The 21574-nt window shown below is 48.0% G+C and overlaps 1 protein-coding gene across 1 annotated transcript in view; it reads left to right on the top strand.

Annotated features, from left to right (window-relative positions):
- GAP43 (growth associated protein 43) overlaps positions 1 to 21266 on the top strand; it is a 61424-nt gene extending 40158 nt beyond the window's left edge. Inside the window, exon 3 of the mRNA XM_040596835.1 lies at positions 15252 to 21266. Within this exon, the coding sequence (XP_040452769.1) occupies positions 15252 to 15340 (89 nt within the window). The 3' untranslated portion in view covers positions 15341 to 21266. The remainder of the gene's footprint in view (positions 1 to 15251) is intronic.
- The last annotated feature ends 308 nt before the right edge of the window (positions 21267 to 21574 follow it).

The following is a 21574-nucleotide window of genomic DNA, read 5'->3' as shown; positions in this document are numbered from 1 at the left end:
CCCAAAGACCTGTGAAAGACCAACTCATGCAAGCTCAGTTTGAACAGGTCTCTAGCCACAATATATTTCTCAAGACTGCTTTCATGCTGCAAGCTTGAATTAAAGGAGGGCTTCCTCATTGCCTAGCTTTCTTCTCTGTTGGTGGTGAATGTCTTTCAGGCAGAAAATACAGGAGACGGTTAAGGAGAATATATGGGGGAAAACTGAAGGATGGAGAGTGCTGCTATTGTCTGCTTAGCTGTTCTCTGAAGGGGAGTCTGGTCTGGCTTTGCAGATTGCTAGAACTATGACTTTCTTCCTAGTTCTGTACTCCATGCTAAAGGTTCCCTTTGCATATCCTTTAGCTCTAATGGCTTGTACCATATAAAGAACCTTGGCTTTATCATCACCAAATGTGCATGTGGTCTGTGGAAATGTTGTTGGTTTGGGTTTTTTTTTTTTTTTTTTTTTTTCCTTTCCGTGTCCTTAGCTACATCACTGTCAGCATGGGACACTAGAACAGACCAGAAAATCTCAGCTGAGGTCCTGGCAGCCAGGACCCCACGTTGGACACCTGCCCTTTGCCGGGCTGCAGAGTAGTCAGGAAAAGAACTGTGGTAACCTGGGCAGGGCTCGGAGATGTAAAGGAAAACGCTCTTCTCCTAATGACAGGAAAAGTGAGACTCAAGGCTTCATGTAAATAAGTCTTAGATAGAGGTCATAAGGTCCCAATTATCCACTGTTCAAAGGACCACACACTTGCCAGCTGTACCTTGAGGCAATAGCAAATGACTCCTCTTTTCATTATGAAAGAAAGCAGAAGGTGGAAGACACTATTCAACCGCTCCATCTTCCTTCAGCAAAACACAGTAATTGGTAATGCTAGTAATGATAATCGGACATTACCTGTAACCTACAGGGCTTAATGAAGAAGAAAATCTCTCTGACATTTGGAAGAGCATCCAAATCCCAATGCTAAAGTGGTGCAGTGCTGCAGAACCATAGCTGGCAATGCATTGCACATACAGGGAAAGGAATGGGAGAGCAGGAGCGAGAGCTGTGACCAGGCTGCAGGAGCATTCCCCAGTGCTGCTGACTTTGGCAGAACCCTCTCAGCAGCTGTGAAAAATGTTTCAAAGACCTTACTGGGTAGCCATTTGAAGAGATGGAAGATGAAATAAAGTAAAAGTAATTTACAGTTGGTATGGTGGAAAGTACTTTTAAAATCCCCTTTGCTGTTCTTAAAGGCTTTGGGTACCCATTGATCTGGAAAGACACAAGCCTCTCAGAGGGTGGTGTGAATGCAAGCTCGTGTGGACTATGTCCATAACTGCCTAGTTTTTACATGAATATAGGACTCCATTCCCTCACTAGGTGTGGGCTTAGAAATGAAAAAGTATGTATTCTAGCTTAGGCACCCTGTGTTACCTATCCCAAAATTTCTCTTCCAAGCTCCCCTTCTTCCTTCCTCCCATCTTTTACAGCCTGATTGGAGACAATGCTCACCAGCTGTAGCTGCAGCTACAGGGCTGAAACCTAAGCCTCACTACTTATGGAAGGCTAGGATTTCACCTGTGATTTCAGCATCACTGTTGTAAGCAATTAAAAGTAATCTTCAGTCATCAGTGCTGAAACAAAGCATGCGCCACAGGAGACCAAGCCCTGGGCTGGACCCTGCCCTACTGCACTTCAGAAAGACACCTGAGTTGAAGGAGTCTGTGATCTTAATCTTGGATCTGTTCACAAATGGTTTGTGTCTTTCTTCCCCTGGAAGGGACTGAGCGTGATATTGTAATATTGGTCTTTTGCTTTCCCTTGTGGTCAGAAGGGATGGAAATCCTCCGCATTCACAGGGTCTGACCAGAGGGTTGCTGTGAGGTTGTCTTCAGTAGGGCTGCTGCAATTTATACGAGCAGCAATTCTGTCTGGCTCTTTGCATTCACAGTCTGTCATTCAACTGGTACACCAGGAATCCAGATGATGAAAGCACAGTGAAGGAAGTACCTACTTTATTGCCAAACAGGGTGCAGGCATGACTGCCACCTAGATCTCCTAACCCTGTACCACACCTACTCGGTCCTGCACATGTGCCACATTACAGCTCCTAGTGCTCAGCGCGGAAATTCAGGGTGCTGCAGGTTTGCAAGTGTTTGAGAGATCCTTCAGCAGTGTAAACGGTTTTGGCACAGGCATTTAAGCTTATCTTTGGGGATGAAGGTACTCTTTGCAGAAACCTATCCCACTGCTACTGCCAAGCCTTAGGAGGGAGACTTATCAGTGTGGCCAAACACGGTGCCAGGCACAGGGACTGAACTTGACCTCTTGTCCATGACAAAGCCTCTCCCAAACACACCTGAGGCCAAGCAGGAGGCCAGGGGGAATAAATACATAGCAGTGCTGCTGAGCAGCACCACTTCTCTGGATGAACAGCAGGCTTTGGTCTCAAGGGATACTAACCCAGCACTGTTCACTGCACTCAATAAAGAGACACAAAATGAGAAAGAAAATGCTTCTTTCTGACTCAAGCTAGAAACCTTCTTTGTGGCTGAAGCCAAATGACTGTGAGAAAGATGGATGGAGTCACTGATTTTTACTTCAGGGAAGAAGGAGAAAATTCCAGCCGTTCCTACCTGATGTAGCATGCAACTGCTTTTTGTCCTCATCTCTTAGCAAAACACATACACGTGTTTTACCACAGAGAGGAGTCACGCCTAGCTGCAGTTCCAATCACCTCCGTGCAAAGGCTTCTGAGTCCTAGTTGGCTGGAATTTTTCTTTGCAACTATGTCTTTCATTAAAAAATCCTTTCATTTGTCAAAGCCAACCATGCTGTACCAGAAATGATGGGGTTTGTAGGTTAAAGTAGTAAGAGAAACCTTCGCTTGCTTTTGGAATAGCTAGCGCACGAGAGTCAAGTACACCCTGAATGGGACAGGAGACAAGATGGGCCTATGCCTTTACCCTAGGAAACTGAAATCCAGGGAGCTTTGCAAGCAAGCTGTGGGGCTGCTAGATGGTTTCCCCTGATCTCTCCTGCTGGAGCTGTTCCACTTTGTGTAAATTATTTATTATTTGCTGGAGCCAGGATGTGGAGTTTGGTCTCCCCCGTTCCAGATGAGTGCCCTCAGCACCAGTCTACAGAGTCCATGTTTTCCTCTGGCCCAATGAATATTTAATGTTTTATGGAAATGGAACAGCTCCAGCAGGAGAAGAAGAGTAAGAAGGACACGTTCATTCATGTGGATATCTCACAACATTGCTCTGCGACCAGCAGGCAGGACCTGAGCCAAGGACCTTTACAGCAAATAAAATCAGCCAGAGGACCAGAGGAGACAACATGAGCATGAAATGGTGGGGTGCCACTTCCTATGCCTCAGTGCAATTTCAGAGTAATTTCAGAGCAGCTCAGGCCTGGTGGGTTCATGCCTCAGATAAGGCCATCTTCTGTGACAGCTGTTGCCAAAGTGATGGTGCACAAGCCGAGAGTATGGGCTGCTCCACCTCAGCCGAACACTTAGAAACTCTGCAAGTGGGATCTGTGGTAACCCACAGCCTCTGTAGCCCTCTGCAGAGCTGGGCTTCGTAGCAGACTTTGGCTACACATGAGAGAGTGGCAGAGCAGCTTGGCCCCGCAGCCGAGGCAGGGCCACCTTGTCTGGCAGCATTGGGAAGGGGACAGCCACAGCAGTGCTGGTGTGTCTTTGGGTGAGGGAGAGAAGCCTTGTTGTTGTAGGCTAGCTCAGCAAGGAGCTGACTTAGCACCCCATAAAGGTACTTTTTTCCACCACAGAGCTTTGACTTTGAGATTGACAACCCGGACATACCTTCTGTGCCAGGGTGTTAGGTGATGCAGCCCGGCCTGGTGCTGCCACGGCACAGCTGGCTGCGCACTGGGCATGGGGCTGCTTCACTGTGCCCCTCTGAGGTCTCCCCAGCATTTGCAGCTGCCCCACTGGGTACCCTCATGTCAAGGCTGAATTCATTACCCGCATGACTGAATTGTTATTATGAAAAGCCAATTAAACCGAGATGGCTACTGTGGGACAGATGCACCGGTTCGCTTGGCGCAGCGCTCAGAAAGTTCAGAGGCAGCAAAGTCCCTCCTGAACTGGGAGAAGATCAGGTTAAAAAAAAAAAAAAACAAACCACACACACACCCCCCAAAAAAAAAAAAAAACAAAACCCTTCCAGATTTGGATTAAAATTGGTATTACTGATGCTAGCTGCTGCCACCTTCACAGGGAAGACTGCCACCAGCAACAAAAGCACTTGAGAAAGGTTTTCCACCTAGCTCCTTCAGTCTTTCCCCCTGTACAGCTCGGCTCTCTGGAAATGGCCAGTGCCAGGCACAGGGCTGCCCTACACCCTCCTTGAGGGCTGAGCACCTACTGGTCAGGCTTCACCACACCTCTGGTCACAGAGTTTTCTTGGGGCAGAGGGGGTGACTGTGTAGTCCTACCTCCCACCTTAGGTCAGGCTGTGGCTTTTCACCTCCCAGCCCTTAGGCTTTCTCACAAGCGCCCAAGGGAGGAGGCAACGGACTGAGGAGGATCTGGCCTTTGCAGTATGAGCTGGGGAGAGTGTCCAGCTGCCCACCCGGTTGCGCAGGATGGGTGCTGGGACTCCTGATCTTTCCATCCCTGGAGGACTGTGATTAAGCAGCCCCAGACAGGGGATTCTGGGCAGCGGGGAGGGTTGCTCTGCACCAGCAATGCCACTCTGCGCTGTCTGGAAGTGGGGATTTCCCCACAAGTGCTCATAGTTCAAAATACCTTTTCCTATGTCCAGGCTGTCGTAACGTGTGCGATGACCTCCTCCTGTTGAAATGAAAAGCAAAGGCTCCCAGGAGCCTCAGTGGGTACGGCATTAAGCCTGAACTGCCTCCTAGAAAGCAGCAGCTGTGTTTCAGTGCCCCTTCTGCACAAAACACATTGGGATCCTCCATGTGTGCACACCAGCTGTGCATATAGGAAATATTAGTAATATCTCTGATGCAAAGAGCTGGTGGTGTTGATGTTGCAACTGCTGGGGATGGTTATCAACAAGATGGCTGTGGAAGGCCTGACAACAGGCACTTAATTCATTTTAGCATCCAGTTTGCAGAGCCTTGGTGTATGATGATGGACAGAAACAAACTAATGATCTCTAAATGAAATTTCTCCGTCATTTAAACACAAAATGGGAGGATGGCAAAGGGAAGGAAAAGAGACATTTTATATCCTCTCCTTGATTGTAACTCCCTGCCTTCAGCTAGATCAATATCATTTCTGCTGGAGATGGAGGCTGCCTCTGGTTTCCATGGCAATCTGGTTGTTGGAGGCTCGCAGGCTCCATGAATCCCCAATTTATCAGCCTTCTAGGCTTTAATAAAGGAGACCAGCAGTCAGGCAGCTTATGAATGGCACATGTCTTTTGGGCTGGGGGCAGGGAGGCGGGAGCATGGTTTGTAGTAAGCTGCAGCAATTTGTTTTCCTGCCACCAACAGCTGAAGGGGGAGGAGTACAAGAGAAGGAGCGGTGCATTAATTCTGGATGCACTGAAGGAATTTCTAGACCTTTTTTGCTGCAATTACTGAAGATTTCCTTCTCTGGCCTCTTTCCCCTGGCCAGCTTTACCAGAGCAGAGGATGAGAGCAGCCCCACAGCTGGTCCTGTGTGATCAGCTCTAGATGGAGAACCCAAAGGCTCTAGCACTCTGCCTGTTTCCTTCCTCTCCTTAACCCTCCTTACTTCAGGATCAGCAGTGCGTGAACGCCAGCAGTCTGCCACGGTTTTGGGTTCATTTTTATCCCCCTACTGATCCTACCACAATTGCCAGGCTCGTCAGCAGAGCTGTAAGCTGGGCAGACCTCTGAGGATCTGATCTGTCTATCAGACTTCTGTCACTTGCTATGCTATTCTCTGTGCATCTGTCAGACCTCTCCAAACCCAAACCTCCATCCCCAAAGTGCTGTAAGCTTCGCTCCCTGAATTAATTACTTTGCTAGAAATGGCCTGGCTGTACAGGAATCACTATCAGTCACTTCAATAGGGCTGCATTTTGCTCACTTGGCCATGATCTGCTCAGGGTCTTCCCATTTATTCCTATTGTTCCTTCGATTTCTCCCCTATGATCTCACAGGGCAGCCACCCTAAAGAGGCTGACGAATAAATGGATGTATCTTATCAAGACCTTATTCTTCTGTCCCCTCACATGCCTTCTGTTTCTAAACCATTCTCCAGAACTTAACACAGCAAGGGGGAATAGATGGGTGACACAAAAAAATACTGTTGCATGAGATGGGGACATCCTGCTTTCAAACGCGTATGCCAAGATTAGCTGCCAACTGTTACATTCCACAGCTGGAAGCGAGTAAAAACCTCTATATTCAAGCTGTTTGAATCACAATGTATTTAAGGAATTAAGACTAGCCCTTCTGGTCTGCAGGACCTACGTGAATCAACAGGGGCAGGGGAGAAGAGCAAAGAACAATTGTGGATTATTTCTTAGGTTTTCCTCAGGTGAAGTAAAGAATGCCTTTCTTCTACCTGCCTTCTTGTGATGGTTGAGGGTGGGGGGATATATTGCTGAGATTGCTATATCTCCAGTTTTGGCCTGAAATTAGGACTTTGTGGAATTTCAGTAATCACAGGCCCAAGGCATCACACCTGTGAAAGTGCTGCTGTGTGCAGAGTGGCTGCTTGGGATGCTGCAATGAAGAGCCAAGGTGACTCAGGCTCCTGGGCACACCACAGGGTTTTATGTGACCACAGCCCAATTCTTCACACTTTGCTCAGATAAAAGCTTTTACTTTCTTCACTGTGATGCCACAAAGATAAAATAGCTACATGATTGTGAGTTAGGCCATTGTTGTGGTGATGAAGACCAGATAAATACATTGCTGGCCACCTGTTGCAATTTGGAAAGGTCACAATGGAGACAGCTCTTGACTTGACAAAGGTCTGGGTTCATCATAAATGTATGATCTGGATATTATATCCTGGTTTATCTTATATATCCAGGTACAATCTGGATATTGTATCTGAAAAGACCAGTACACTGTTTTGCTGGAAAGTCAAGCAGTGAATAATAACCGTGGTCTGAGTGTTTGCAGAGGCATCTTTGACTCTGGGTTGCCCTTTCTGGGGAGACAGAGAGGCTGGTAGCTTGGAGCGTCTCCTGAAGGGAGCCTTTCTACTCCAGCAAGGCAGCTGAGCAACTGACTGGGAATCAGATCAGCTCTGACCCCAGCTGATGGCAGGGGAGACCCTGCACAAGTCACTTCCCACTTCTTCACTGTAAAGACCACGGAGCCTTGGCAGGATCTCTTGAGGTCAGCACCATTGACATTGTTTGGCAGAAGGCCACTCAATACCAGTGCAAAACACCTGCCTCCAAGGCACCTTCATCCCAAAGAGGCTATTTTACCTCCCTTTTGGCTACACAGCATCCTACTTGCCCACCACTTTCTGGTGTAACAAATCATCCCCACAGAAGCACCGTGACAGATCACACTGCTGCCAGGTGGGAGCACCCTGTCCTCACCGGAGCTGCACTTGCTTGTGGCAGTGATGGTGGCCAAGAGAAAGGCATTGCTAAAGGAGATCTCACTGTCTGAAAACTTTACCACTCTGGCAGGCTTCTTCCAACCCCAGCTGGATTGCAGTTGCCCAGTTATAGGTTCTGTACACAGGAGGTTTGGGCCAAAATTGCTGGTAATAGGCAGGAGTCAATGACCAGCCAGCAGCAGGCATGTCATCTGTCTCAGTCCTCAGGCCTGGCTCTGTCCATAGATGTGGAAAGGAAACAGAGGTGAAAGAAAGGAGAGCCACTTCTTTCCCATTCTCCAGGAAGCAAAAATATTTGCAAATGTAGCTGTAACAGGGTTAACACCTCACATTTACAAAGAACATCCTCCCTTTTCTCTCTCCACCCCTCTTTCTCTGGGGACCTCACTGCTCCCTCCCATCAGCCAAAGTTGGGGAGTTTCCCTGGCAACCCGGCAGCTGGTGTCTAGACACTGTGAAAGATGCTTTGCAATGGAGCTGCGAGCCTGATTCCCCTCGGAACCCCCTCCCCACCACTGAACACCCTGAGCATCTATCCCACCGCTCCCTCCCTTTCCATCTACTGCGCACACGGATGCCAATGCAGGGTGGGGTTTCCGTGGTGGTGCTGGGGGAGGAAAGGTGTGGGGTGGGAGGAGAAGGAGAGGAAATCCCTAAGCCACTGGGTCTTCAGCCTGACAAAGCACAAAGGCAGCTGGGGCGACAGAACTGGGGCTGGCTGTCCTCTGAGGATTTAGCAGGATCAGAAAAAGAGGCAGTCATCCAAGCTTGGACCAAAATCATCAGCCGTGGGACTGGCAGAAGTTGGGGGGTTTCTCTCTGCTAAAGCAAGTGAGGTTGGCGTACATGGCGCTGAAACAGAGATGGCATGGGCCAAGAATATGAGGCCCAAACTACCACGTATTGTGGCTGTATTAATTTTTTTCTTTTAATCTTAACAGGCTTGTTTGCCTGCTTCTTTCCAGTAGTTACTGGGCAATTTCCCAAGCTTTCCTGCCTGCTGCTTGCAGTGGGGACATCTCTTCCCACCACCTTGTGGTAGTTTGCCAAGGTTACGCAGATCTTCCAGGTACCGTGTGCCTACCAGGACCCCCAGGACTCCCAGGAACCAGGTGGTACCCTGGGTCTGTAGTGAGTGGGGGATTCACCAGGGTTTTGGGAAAAATCATGCAAGTCAGTCCCCTGGACCAGCCACAGCCACTCACCTGAAACAACCAATTTCTTCATTTCTCAGTGTTTTGCTGGGCCAGCATAAGTGTACCAGTTTTCAGATGCAGCAAGTGGGGAGGGCGTAGGATTTTAGCACTGCATATGACGCATCCCAGGGCTGACTGCAATGGGCTAACTTGGATCAGGAAGAGAACTGTATAAGCAACAGCTCTGAACCTGAAGTGCATCTTGTTTTAGCAGTCTTTTAGACCTACCATCGTCTGCCTGGAATCATCTTCTGGCTGGCTAGAAGGACAGATGGATCGGGACAGATGAATCAAGCTGTGAAGCCTGGATCAAAATCTGGATACAAATGTCATTAAAACTAAAAAAGGCTCAGGTCAGGGATTTTAAATGGGGCCTTCCAGTGCTCCTTACCCTCCAAAAAATGTCACTAAACAGAGTCATCTCTGGGGCAGACGAGGTCTGCTTATAACAGGGCAGGAAAACTTGGATTAATATTTGGGAGCAAAGAGGAGACCAGATGAGGCACAGGTTTTCAGTTCCATCTCTGACCAAGCTCTGGTTGGCAGAGGACAGAGAGAGAAAGGACTGAGCATGACAAATGCTAGAGAAAGAGCAGCGGCTGACTAGATCTGGGCAATACTTTAGCATGAAGGCATGGGAGAGTTCTAGCTGCACAATCAATATCAGCAATAATTATGCAAACAGTGGGAAAGCAGCAAAAGCAAAATCTCTGCCTCTGTAGTAGAATCCCCGAGTGTTGTGCAACTTCTCTTCCCTTGGCATTGGCTGTGATAATTTAAAGATCTGCACTGGAACCGAGACAAAAAGGAAAACAAAACCCAAGCCACCAGCCACAAAAGAAATGATCAGCAGAGAGGTTGCTGCTACTATGGTCATAAGCTGATGTCTGCTCTGATTTAATTAATCTTGGCAAGTCAGACGGGAGCTGGGCAGGTCCCAAGAGACAGTGTTTTACCCGGAAATCCACTCAACCTAATTTCACTAATGTAGGGCAGTGGAGAGACTTGGAGAGGAGCCTGCACGCTCAGCCATTAGAGCACAGCATAGGCGAAGGCAGCTGGAAGTACCACCATCCAGCAAAACTGCTGCTTGCGTGCGTGCTTCAACTTTACAGCAACCAGAGCTGCATGTGTTCAAGGCGTTTGCTTCCCAGCAGGGTTCACAGACATGACACTCACTTTTTCCAGGAAATAAATGGAGCACTGAAGGACAGGAACTCTCTTAAGACCCTATTTCAGCAAGGTTCTATAGTTCAGTTCCATGTTGTTTCTCTTCCATGGGCAAGGCTGTTTCTTAGCAGGTAGCAGCTGGAGCTGTAGGTATGGAGCATGCCCCTGGCACAGGCCCTTCAGCTGGGAAGCAAACGCACTTCAGCCTCTCCCACCGCACAGCTCTATCGCTTAAGCAATTCTGCAGTCGCAGCTTAAGGTTTGTCTGAGGCTGCTCAAAAGGTTCCTTGACTTGGCTGCCCCATCCAGGATGCTAGATTGGAGTGAGATTGCTGTCAGCTCAGCTTGGAGATGCCTGTTTCTTTGGCAAAATTATCCCATGCTATAGGATGATTTGGACTGCAGCATAGATTTCAAAAGACTGAAAAAAAAGGCAAAGCTGCAAACCAAGCTAAAATCTCAAAGCTGTGTGTGTGGGGGACGACCACAGGACTGGAATAAGCAGGAACAGTGCAAGCGATGACTGACATGCACTAAAACAACTGCAAGGGTGATGATCGCAAGCACAAACCAGGTGGTTTTTGTTGTTGGTATTGTTTTGGGTTCAGTTTTTTTGACCTAGCCATTCCTGCTTTATCCTTCAGGACAGCTTTTATTTTTGGCCCCCTTGAGCTTCTTTTGCTTCATATTACAGCTCAGCCTCCCCTGCTGTTCTGTTTCCTCCTGGCATGCACATGTTGTGTTCTCATTTTGTGAGTTTAGGCCATTCTTTTTGCTCTGTGGCTGGAATGCTCTAGAACAAATGTGGGTATCTCCACGTTTTAGTTTGCTAAAGATGTAGGTGTTCCCAGGCTGCGACTCCTCTTGTCCTGAAGTAGGTATCTAAATAGGTCAGGTTAATAGAGTCCTAGAAAAGTCATGTTTATTTACACTAATTAGAAAGGGAGCAGAGGGTGAGAAGATCAGCTGGAGATGTCTCTGTGTAGATGTCTGGAGTTAGGTAAGATGTCCATCCACTCCCACTTCAGCTTTCCCGTTTTGGGATCTCTTCACCATGCATCTTGGTGCTGCCCCAGTTCAGGTCAATCTTAAGAAATAACTCACTTGTTCTCTCCCTTGCAAGTGGCCACAGGGCACTCCAATCTTGCAGGAGGAGACCTCATAGTGCTGGTATCTTCAGAAGGGAGGAAGGTTTAGACAGTTGGAAATGTGGCCACCCAGGATGAAATGCTTTTGTTCCTTAAGCAGGGGATAGGACATTTTGCATAAAAGCCCTGAATTCTCACCTGCTTTTTTGTCACCTTTTACACCTATTCCAACAAAGTGCAAAGTGAATGTAAAATACCACAGCTGTGCAGTTCTGTCTGTATAACTGCCTATTACAAACCAACAGGTGCAACAGCACCAGAGCACAAAGAATTGGAAAGTCAAGACTGGCATCGGGTATAAAGCGATGTAAGAAGTACTCTCTCTGATGTATGGAATCCCCAGGATAGCTATCTACTAACCTCCCCAGGGACAGCTTGCACTCCTTTGCTGAGACACTGAAAAATAGGCTGGAGAAAACCCCAGAGAACATACTTCAGAAATAGCCTGCATCAAACAAACCAGTGAAGAGTGAGTCAAACCGTCTCACCTCTCCTCGTGAATCAGAAGCTGCTGTTAACTGGCCCTGATGTCGGTAGGGTTGTGCTGCATCGCTCCTGTTGCACAGGAAGAATCTTCTTTTCACTGCTATTGGTTTAGCAGTGCCAGTCTGAACTTTCTTTTTTGCAGTGCCAGTCTGAACTTTCTTTTTTGTGCTGGATTTTTTATCCCGTGTGATATTACTTCTTGCTAAAGTTCATTCCTGTATAACACCAGGTTGCTTCTTTTCCCTCATCCCAAAGATGAATGAAACACTGCTAAAGCTGCTAGGAAATAAGACAGCTTAGCAGGCTGTAGCAATGCACAAGGGTATTTCCCCTTACTGCTTCAACACAATGCAAGGAAAAAGAAGGAAAGTGGCAGGCTGAATTTTCAGTGATAATTCCTGTTCAAAACGGTAAGACCTCTTGTTTAACCTTGGGACATCCACGGTCATGACAATTTGCTCTAGTCTGCCATGTGTCCAGCATTTGGTTTGTATGATTCCTCTCCGTTGACTTGGATACGTGGTGAAGTGACTTGAAATCCTTTCTGCTACTCCATGACCTCAGTCCAGGCTGTTTCAGCCACAGCAGAAATCAGTGCAGCCTCTGGGCTGCTTCAGCAGAGTCATCTGCTTACCACTACCTGCTCCCCGGAGAAGAGCAGCGGGGGCATTGAGGGACACACCCCCCCCCCCCCCCCCCCCCAATTCCTCTGCCAGCCAGGGATCTCTCACAAGCACTCCCTGGAAATTAGGTTTGCCACTGTGGTGAGCCAACAGGGAACAAAACATGGCAGAAATTTGTCTTTCAACCTGCCTGCTTATTCTAACAGCCAGAACGGCAGAGGGAATGTTGTGAACTACCCCATGTCACCAAGTCTGCCAGCTCCCCCAGCCTGAGTGCAACCACATTTCCCGTCCATCTTGCTAGACAATTTTCAAGAGCCTGCCACTGTAGGAGCTGGACCCCACTTTCAGCTGCTGATGTAACAGGGGCATCTGTGCAACTTAGCGGTTTGCATGCCTTGGCCAAGGCATTCAGCATCACAGCAGGTGAGCAGGACCTCCCAGTGTCTATCCCTGCGCTTGCTGCATTACGGGCCCTTCTGTTGTGCTGTCCTGAGGAGGCTTGGGGACTGCCAGCTAAAATCTGTGCATATAAGACAGAGAAAGTTTTAATCATACAGAAATACAGTGTCAGGGCTTTTGTTCCTGAAGTCACATTGCCTATCCTTTGTTGCTCTTTCATTTATCTTGCATTTACATGCAGAAAAAACAGAAATTCTGCCTTGCTAGAATCTGTCAGAGCCTTATAGCAAAGCATCCTTTGCTGCTGGCTAACAATAGTCTTTTGGCTCAGATTTAGGGGTAGATGGTCGTGCATTGGGATTCTACTCTCGGCTCTGTAATTCAATGCATCCCCTGCTATGAATGCCTTGGAGAGGAGCAGCATTAAAAGGACTCCTCTGCCTCCCCAGTGGAGTGTGATCAAGTCATTCAGGAAAATTAGCAAAACTAGGGCAAGTTGGCCTGCTTTGCCTTGCAACAATACTTGCATCCTATTTTAATCAGTAGCCTATTTTGTCTTTGCTTTGTGGTTATAGCTGTACCATATATAGAAGGAGTCCTTGAGTAGCATTCTGTTCAGCTGTTCAATATGAAGGGAAAGAAAGTCCACAGATGTTTTTGCTGACAGGGGGCTTGCAAGTACAGGGACTCAGGCCATGGGGATGTTCCCACAGATTTTTTTCCTTTTGGAAAATCAACAGTCAGAGTTTACGAAGACAAAAAGTGTTTGAAGATCCAGAAGAAGAGCCTTTAATGAAGATGATTCAGGATAGGAAGTTATATACATCATAAAGGTGATCCATGTGGAAGTGGTGCCTAGGAACATATTTAGAAGCTAGGCTAAAGAGCTGAGGGGGAGAGGGAAGCAGGAATGCAGCACCTACTGCCAGTGTTGGAAGCAAATACAAGCCTGCCATCTGATGGCATCGCATGGACCAGGCCAAAACACGTGAATGGTGTCAGTAAGGAAAGTTTCACATCCCAATCAGCATTCTCAGCAATGCTAAACATGGGTGTGAGGATGCTAATTCTCACAAACTAAGCACTGGCGCGTGAACATCCATATTGTTAAGCTGATGGCAGGGGCCGCGGCATGATTTTTGCATACACCAAGTAGCTTTGCCCCAGACAGCTCCCAGACAGCCACCCTGTTCTGGAGGGTAAGAGAATTTAGCCACATGGGCATGAACTGTGTGGTGCCAGCTGGCCTCGGGGCCAGATAGCCTTCCCTGGCCCATTTTATTTGCTGGTATAACATAATCTGATAGCCCATCAGAGAAGCCAGAAACTGTCCAGGGACCCCACAGTGCTCTCTGAATGACCCCCAGAGATACAGTGATGCTACGGAAGCATGTTGAGTGCCGGCATTGAGGTATGTGACATACCAGTCTTGTAGTCTGTCCCACAACACCCAGCCCTTCAGCACTGGTTTCTTTTCCCTGTTCCTTTATCCCAGGTCTCGAGTGATGCTGCTTGCTTGGCCTCTCCATGGTCTGTGCGTATGTGTGTGTGGGAGGTGGAGTCAGTGAGGAATGGGGAGAGATGGGGATGGAGCAGACCAGTCACTACAGGGCACTAAGACCCTTGTGCATTATTCTACCTTACAGCCCTGCAGCCCTGGGTGACCCATCACCTTGTCCTGTAAAATGCAATTCCACCCAGTGCATAAACCTTAGCGGCGTTTCTGAAAGAGACCTGGGAAGTATGTCAGTGTACTCTGATCGAAAGATGATAAGAGCTGGTCAGCAGGAGCTTGGAGACAATTAAATCCATCCTCCTGTGATGCAGGGGGCATGGTATCTCGGGCTCGATGAACCCAGCTGTAAGATCACTCCAGCCTGAGGGGCACTCCTTTCATTTGCCTTGTCCCTCCTGGCTGCCTCTGCCTTCCCCTCGGTTCCGATCCCCGTCTCGTTCGTTGTTGTCAGATTGCTCCTAGCGTTCATTTTAACTTCTCATGTGAACGGTGTGCCAGAACGAGGTGCCTGATGGACAGGCAGACCCAGCCTCCAGTTACACGCATTGCTTCCCCCTGTGGCAGGTCTGTCTTCGAAGGGAGATTCCAGAAAACTGGAGAGATGTGACAGCCTCCCAGATGAAGGCTCCTGTTCTTGACATCTAGAGACGTTCCTCTAGATCTCTGTTCAGTGTAAGAGAAGTCTTGAGTTACAGGTTATGAATTTTTTCCCTCTGGGTCCTGCAAGTTTCAAGTGCGTGTAGACTTTTTGTGACCTCTTTAAGTCTTGGCTGGGAGGATCAATAGCAGTAATTAGGGGGCAACAATTCAACAGTGGTTGGCACGGCTGATGGGTTCAGTAAAAGGGTGTGTGATCTAGCTGGTAAGCCAAGAGCCTAATCAGTGCACCTAATTAAATGACTGGTGGTTGCCTGCGGCACCAGCAGTGAGCTAGGCAGCTCCTTCCAGTTGCATGTGCTTTCTGGCAGGGCTGGAGGTGTTTTGTGAGAGCTACACGCTTGCCTGCTGGGCTGAACCTTGGCACATTCTTTTCATGCTGCAGGAATGCCAGGGAGTTCGAGACCTGGGTCACTTTGGGGAGAGAGAAGCCTGATGCCATGCAGTCCATCGCGCGATGGCTGTGTGCACGTGCAGGATGCTCTAGCTCATGGCTGACTAACCCTGGACCATCTCTTTCCCCACTAGATGCTGTAGAAGAAACCAAACCTACTGAAAGTGCCCAGCAGGAAGAGGTGAAAGAAGAAGAGAGCAAGGCGGACCAAGAAAATGCCTGAACATTAAGAAATGACTCCCCATTGCCCCTCCCTCCCTCCCCCTATCCTCTATCCTTCCTTCCCACCCCAATCTCGATCTCCCCCCTTCCTGCTCACATCTGTGAGCCTGTCCGTCCCTCTCCCATTCCCACTTAAACCCTTTTTCTCTCTGTGTGGCAAACATTTAAAGAAAAAAAAAAAAAAAAGCAGGAAAAATCCCAGTCAAACAGTGTGGCTTAAACATTTCTTTGTTTCTTGGTGTTGTTATGGCGAGTTTTTTGGTAATGATGATCCAATCATTTTGGGAAAATTCTTGCACTGTATCAGAGTTCTTTGACCTGGCGCGTGCGTGTGTCTGTCTGCCCACCGCGAGCGCTCTCTCTCTCTCTCTCTCTCTCCTCTCTCTCTTCTCCAAGTGTGTGTGTGCGCAATGTTACGTTCATCCGAGGAGTCCAGACTTACCGAGTGAGTTAAAACAAAAGAGGGGGGAAAAAAAAATAATCCTTTTCTTCCTTTTTCAATGTGATGGAATGAACGAAAGAAAAGAAAAAAAAAAAAAAAAGACCAAACCAAACAAACAAACGAATGAAAAATAATGCTAAACCCCAGTTTGTTTTCAGAACTAAAACAACAACAAAAAATGTGCCAATTAGCATAATGCTTGGCTCCAGGCTCCTTTTTCAAACTGAACAATAGTTATAATAAATGAGAATAATGATCATTAATACCACCGTGTCGCATTTCTATGCTGCTGTACATCCTGCTGGCCTGCGGTCTTTGGTGGGCCACTTCTTGTGTGGCCCCGCTGTGCTCTATGGCCACCGGTCAGTGACCAACCGCTCTGCTCTCCCTGGCACTGCTGAGGGGGTTTTTAAGGGAAGCAGGCTTGGATTTTGAGTGAGGTGTTAGCACTGACTGGCATAAATAATGAAAGTAGTAAAATGAGTTTTAGGAAAAAAACAAAATAAGTGGCCCTCTAGGAGTCCTCTATGCCCTGATTTGGTGTAGTATGGTGAACTTGGAGGGATGAGCCAGCCGAGGGACTGGCTTTGGTCCGTGCTGAAGGTCCGACCCCTGCCAAAGGGTGCACCAAGGGCTGTGAGAAACCGAGCTCCCCCCCAGCAGCAGGGTGATGCTCACCCCATTGGGCTGGAGAAGTTGTTGAGTAGCATAGTGTGGCTCTCAAAAATGTTCTGTTTGGCAAAATAAATTGGGCCAATGCATTGAATAAATAGGCATGCGGGCAGGACAAGGTCTGGTGGTGTAACAACCGGTTGATGGCACTTTGAGAAATACCTCATTGCCGCTCCCTGGAAAAAAGGAGGGTGGTTCACCCAGCTCTAACGAGGGCCGAGGCTTTTAGCTGTCATTTTTTGGAGCCAGCTAAAAGCGTGCTGCAGGCTTGGTGCTGCGGGCAGAACACCACCTTGTCAATCTCCATTACTGCTTTCCATGGGATGTGGGATGTTCCCTGGTGCACGCCAACCACATGCCTGCTAGACCCAGCCTGTCCTGGTGGAGGACTGACAGACGCCCTGCCCCGAGCCTGACCAGCCATCAGGGTCTGCTGTCCTCTTTATGAGCTGCCAGACGGAGCAGTTAAAATGTATTCAGGAATAACCGGGCTTTCGTAACATCCCAGTTATTGCTCTGTCTCTGCCCTGATTATTATCGTGGGCTTTCCCACCAGCTTGCACGTGGTTTCCTGGCCTCATTGGCAATGGCAGTCAGTGTACCCTGCGGGACTGCCGTACGATGCTGCAGGGCCTCGACTAAATTTTCCTCACGGCAGTAACACCAAAACGATGGGTCTGGCTGACAGCCCCAAGGACCCTTGGTGGCTGATGCTTGGAGTGGCAGCCCCGTGGCCTTCAGAGGGCTCACCAGCCCTCCCTGCCCTGCTCCTTTGTTCTCCTCCATCTCTTTGTTGGAAATAGGGAGAAAAGATGAATGGTGTCTCCTCAGAGATGATCGGTTTGAACATAGACCGCTCACTGGAAGTGCCATCAAAACGCGTCAGGATTCATTTCCATGGGTTCCTGGCGTTGTGTAGAAAGAGAGAGAGAGTGGGAGGATTTTAAAAAAGAGAGGGAAAGAGAGTGGGAGAGAGACTGGACAGAGATTTTTAAAAACAGGGATTAGAGAGAAGAGGGGGGGAAAGATTTTCGAGTGGATAGATGGATGACAGGGAGAGAGAGGGGAGTATAGCTAGAGTCAGAAAGATTAGAGTGAAAAAGATGAGAGAGAGACAGGAAGAAATTAGATAATATGGAGCAATAGATGATTGATAGAGATAGTGAAATGTAGCTAGCTAAAGTAGATTAGACAGACTAAATAGGTAGAAAGATGGGCTGACTGACAGATAGGTATTGTGTCATACTTCATAAACGATATATATGCTAATATTCCCATGTCATGATGGGTGGTAAACCCTGAGACACCTTCCAGCCTGACCTCAATTCAGCAAATGTAGCGCGGACATCAGGCATTGCTTGGACCGTATGTCAGGTCTCACCACCCTGCCCGTTTCTGCCGCCACAGTGGCAGGGGGTGGGTGGTGTCTGGGGAGGGAGAGCGCTCTGACGGACACGGGGGGGCGAGGCGCAGGGAGGAGAGGCGTAGAGTATGTTTGCTGTTCGTAGCACACGAGGTGCCCAGCCCAGCTCGGACGTTGCAGACGCCCCGTGTCTCTAGCATCGAGTCGAGAGAACTGAGGTTCAGCTCCCAGGACCTGTGGGAGAGGTGTTTGGGAGGAGGCAGGAAGGAGAGAGCACGGTTTTTGTTTAGCCTCATCTCCTGTCATGACCATTTACAAGAGTTTTCTTAAGGACTGTCTTGCCTGTTTCTGCAAAGACCACGTGGTCTCCCTGCTCTTCTTGACTTCAGACCCCAAGCTTTTCATCTTGCCTCCACTTTACTATTACTATTTTTAACTTTATAAGGAAAAGAAAACTGCCTCTCATGTCTTTGTGGACATAGGCCTTCCTCCCTCCTCAAAAAACAGAAACATTTTTCTCTCCCCAGGGACGTTTTATCTTTGTATTTCGCATGTTGCCTCCCCCTTGGCTGATGGTTGGGGCATTGCGCGTGTTTTGTCACCGTTTGTAAGAACATACTTTGCCATGTTGCTTAGAGAACAAAGGGTTGGGTTTTGTGTTTTGGTTTTTTTCCCCCACAAAGAGAACGGGGTATGTGGTTACCAACTGCAAACCTAAATAATTTAAATACTAATTCCTCTCCCTTGGTTCCAGTTTAAAATTACTAACTGTAACCAAGCACCCCCCTATCTTTCTTATTGTACCGTGTCCTGATCCTGCCAGAGAGTCAGGGCAAAGAGAGCGTGAGAGAGAGCGCACAGACAAACCCTGCCTTGAGCAGGCAGGAGTTTAATGTGCGATACACAAGATTTGTATAGGAAGCCGGGCTGTCTTCAGGGTACAGGAAGAGAGCAGAGAAAAGCATTTGGATTTCCTTGAGTTGCCTCTTCAGCCAGATTTTAAAAGGCTAAAAGGAAACAGTATAAAGGATGTAGCATAGGACGGAAACTGGAAGGAGAACAGGGGTATTTGAGGAGCGATTTTTCTAGCCGGATATCGAGCGAGCTGAGAGGAGCACAAGAGGCAGGAGGTCCCAGAAGTGGAGAGAGGAGCAAAGAGTATCCAGCAGGTTAGTTGGAGCTTTTCTACAACCAACACAAATTCCCCAGGGAGTATCTATCTAATCCTCTCTCCCTGAAGAGGATATAGCTTTGCCTGGAGGGGTCTGTGGTTGTTACTTGATGTATGGAGAGGGAAGGGCATGTCAGAACGACTCACACTGGGAATACGGCACCTGACCTCATGTACAGTGCTGTGGAAATTCAGCATCCGGGAGGGGCTTCTTCTATGCCTCCGTAGTAAGATATGCTAGTGATCCACATCTATAACTTAATGCTTGTACCAGCTGTAGGCCAGCTCTTGACATTTCACCTCATCTAGACTAAGCCTTGGAAAAGTATAGGAAATCCCAACTTAACCCCCTCAATGCAGTAGAGCATTCTCACGAATTCCATCTGCTTTGCAATGCTTGTGCCATCCACAGACTCTCTGCATTGCTAGCGTGTAAGAACCCACAACCCTTGCAATAGTTGCATCAGCCAAGAAGCTCCACCGTGAGCCACATTCCAAAGGGAGGGGAAGGGCATCCTGCTGAGATCCCTTTGGACCCAATGTTTTCCAAACCCAAACCCTACTGCAGCCCCGTGAGAGGCCTTAGCTAGAAGGAACTCACCTATGGTGACAACATAACACCATCGCTTGGGGAACATGGTACACTACATGAAAGAAATGGCCGTGACTGGAAGAGAGGGGTTTAGAAAGAAAGGAAAGAAGAAAAAAAGGGAAGAGGGAGTTCATACCAAGCTCCCCAAAGGAGTTATTTCTTTTTTCTGTGGTCTCCGAACAGCAGACTAGCACGTGAGGCTCTTTGTACTGAAGGTCTGGTGTTTGTCATAGGTGTCTTTAGGAAGGAAACAGAGCGGCTGTGGTTTGCCGAGGTGGAGGGAAGGGTCTGAATGAATGTTTCCGTGGCCCCTCTTGGCTGAGAAGTCCGTTTGGTGGTCACCTGCAGCTCAGCGATGCGGGCAGTGGTGGTGGGGGTCCTCTTCCAGGCCTGTGCTCAGATTCCCTGCTTTTCCGCATTGCCACATTAGCACTTTCACTGGATATTTAGAGCACCTCAGGACTGGTTCTCCTCTCGCTCACACCGGGGTAACTCAGGAGTCGCTCCACTGGAACCAGTGGTGTTAATCTGGTGTGAAAACAATGCGAGAGGAGGATTCAACTCCTCGGGGGGGGGATTTTCCAGGTCCCCGAGGGGGAAAAAAAAATCAATGGGAGTTACATGTCTAACTGCCACTTGTGCCTGTGAAAGTCTGCCCCTTGTCTACCCATATGTATATAGGGTACAGTTTTCAGAATAACCTAAGTGACGCGGGCACTTGAGAGCACGCATTTCACTGGCTTTCAAAGAGACGAACGCTCCTAAGGCCCTGATGCTGAAGGATGTCCAGCCTCCTCTCCGCGGTGAATTTGGGGTCTCAGGCCCAAAATTCTCCAGTCATTTTCCAAAATGGAACTGAAGATCATGAGTCATTTAGGTGGTCCTGAAAGCACTACCCTCTATCCATTTTTCAGGGTGTTGATCTCAGGTCATGTGCGAGCCTGCATTCTTACCTACAATGCTTTATTACTACATTCCTCTGTTGAGCAATACTTGGAAGAAGAGGTGAAGGTCGAGATTTGCAGAACAGGCTAGTGACCCCAGTGGCTCATGTCTGGAGTGACCAACTTGAGAGACACCTCGCTGGGGCCCAGTCCACAGGTCCCCTGTATACTCTGAACATCAAGATTCATGTATTACACACCCAGAACCACTGGTCACATCCAAAAAAAAAAAAAAAAAAAAAAAAATCCCAGCCTGAGACCTACACTACTCTCACAAAAGAAAATCCTAGGTGAACCGTTCATCCAATAGCTTGGTTTTTCTGCTCATGCCTGTTCCCAATGAACGAAACATATCCCTGTTTATCACCTAAGCCCTATTTTGAGGAGTTACACTGGCATACAGCTGAAGTAACACAGTAGTAAATCGGGGCCTGAAGAAGGTGGCTACAGCCTAGAGAGTATCAAGAACTGTGATGTGTCTGGAAGCTAATAAGAGCAGAACTTGACGATTAGAGCGGCCCATTTCCGATGCTCTTGTGTGAGGATCTGGAAAGAGTCTCTCACTCATTGTACTTGTGCATTATGAATGTGTCCATCTGCAGAGATCTAATGTACACATATGTCCTGAATATTGTCCTAAGGTTGCAAGCTTCAAAAAATGAGCAGAAAACATTCCCAAGAAGTGAGAATAATACAGATGTCTGTATTTGAAAAATTGGTTCAAATAAAGTCTCTCACTTATAGATATGTGTAGTTGTGTGCGGTTATTTGCTCCAGGAATAGTAGTTTCTCCCTTGTGCAGGTTTGCAATGCTTTTCTGAAAAAACTCATTCCATTCTCCCTTGACCTTCTCAGTCAAGGCCTGTTACTGTGGAAAGAAATACTTTCTACTTTTAAGTCCCATTACTGCAGAAAGCAACACTTTCTACTTATTCTGTCTGGGTAAAAAGCTGTGTTAAAAGGAAAGGGTGAAGTAAAAGGCCTGCTATGTTTTTACTGTTGTTAAGTATCTATTGAGGTAGAAAATACAGGCCTGATGCGAGATGCGGTG

The sequence above is a fragment of the Falco naumanni genome, chromosome 5 (assembly GCF_017639655.2).
Source record: "Falco naumanni isolate bFalNau1 chromosome 5, bFalNau1.pat, whole genome shotgun sequence".
In the NCBI taxonomy this organism is placed as follows: Eukaryota; Metazoa; Chordata; class Aves; order Falconiformes; family Falconidae; genus Falco; species Falco naumanni.
The sequence above is the reverse complement of the archived record's forward strand: the minus strand, read 5'-3'. Positions and strand labels throughout refer to the sequence as shown.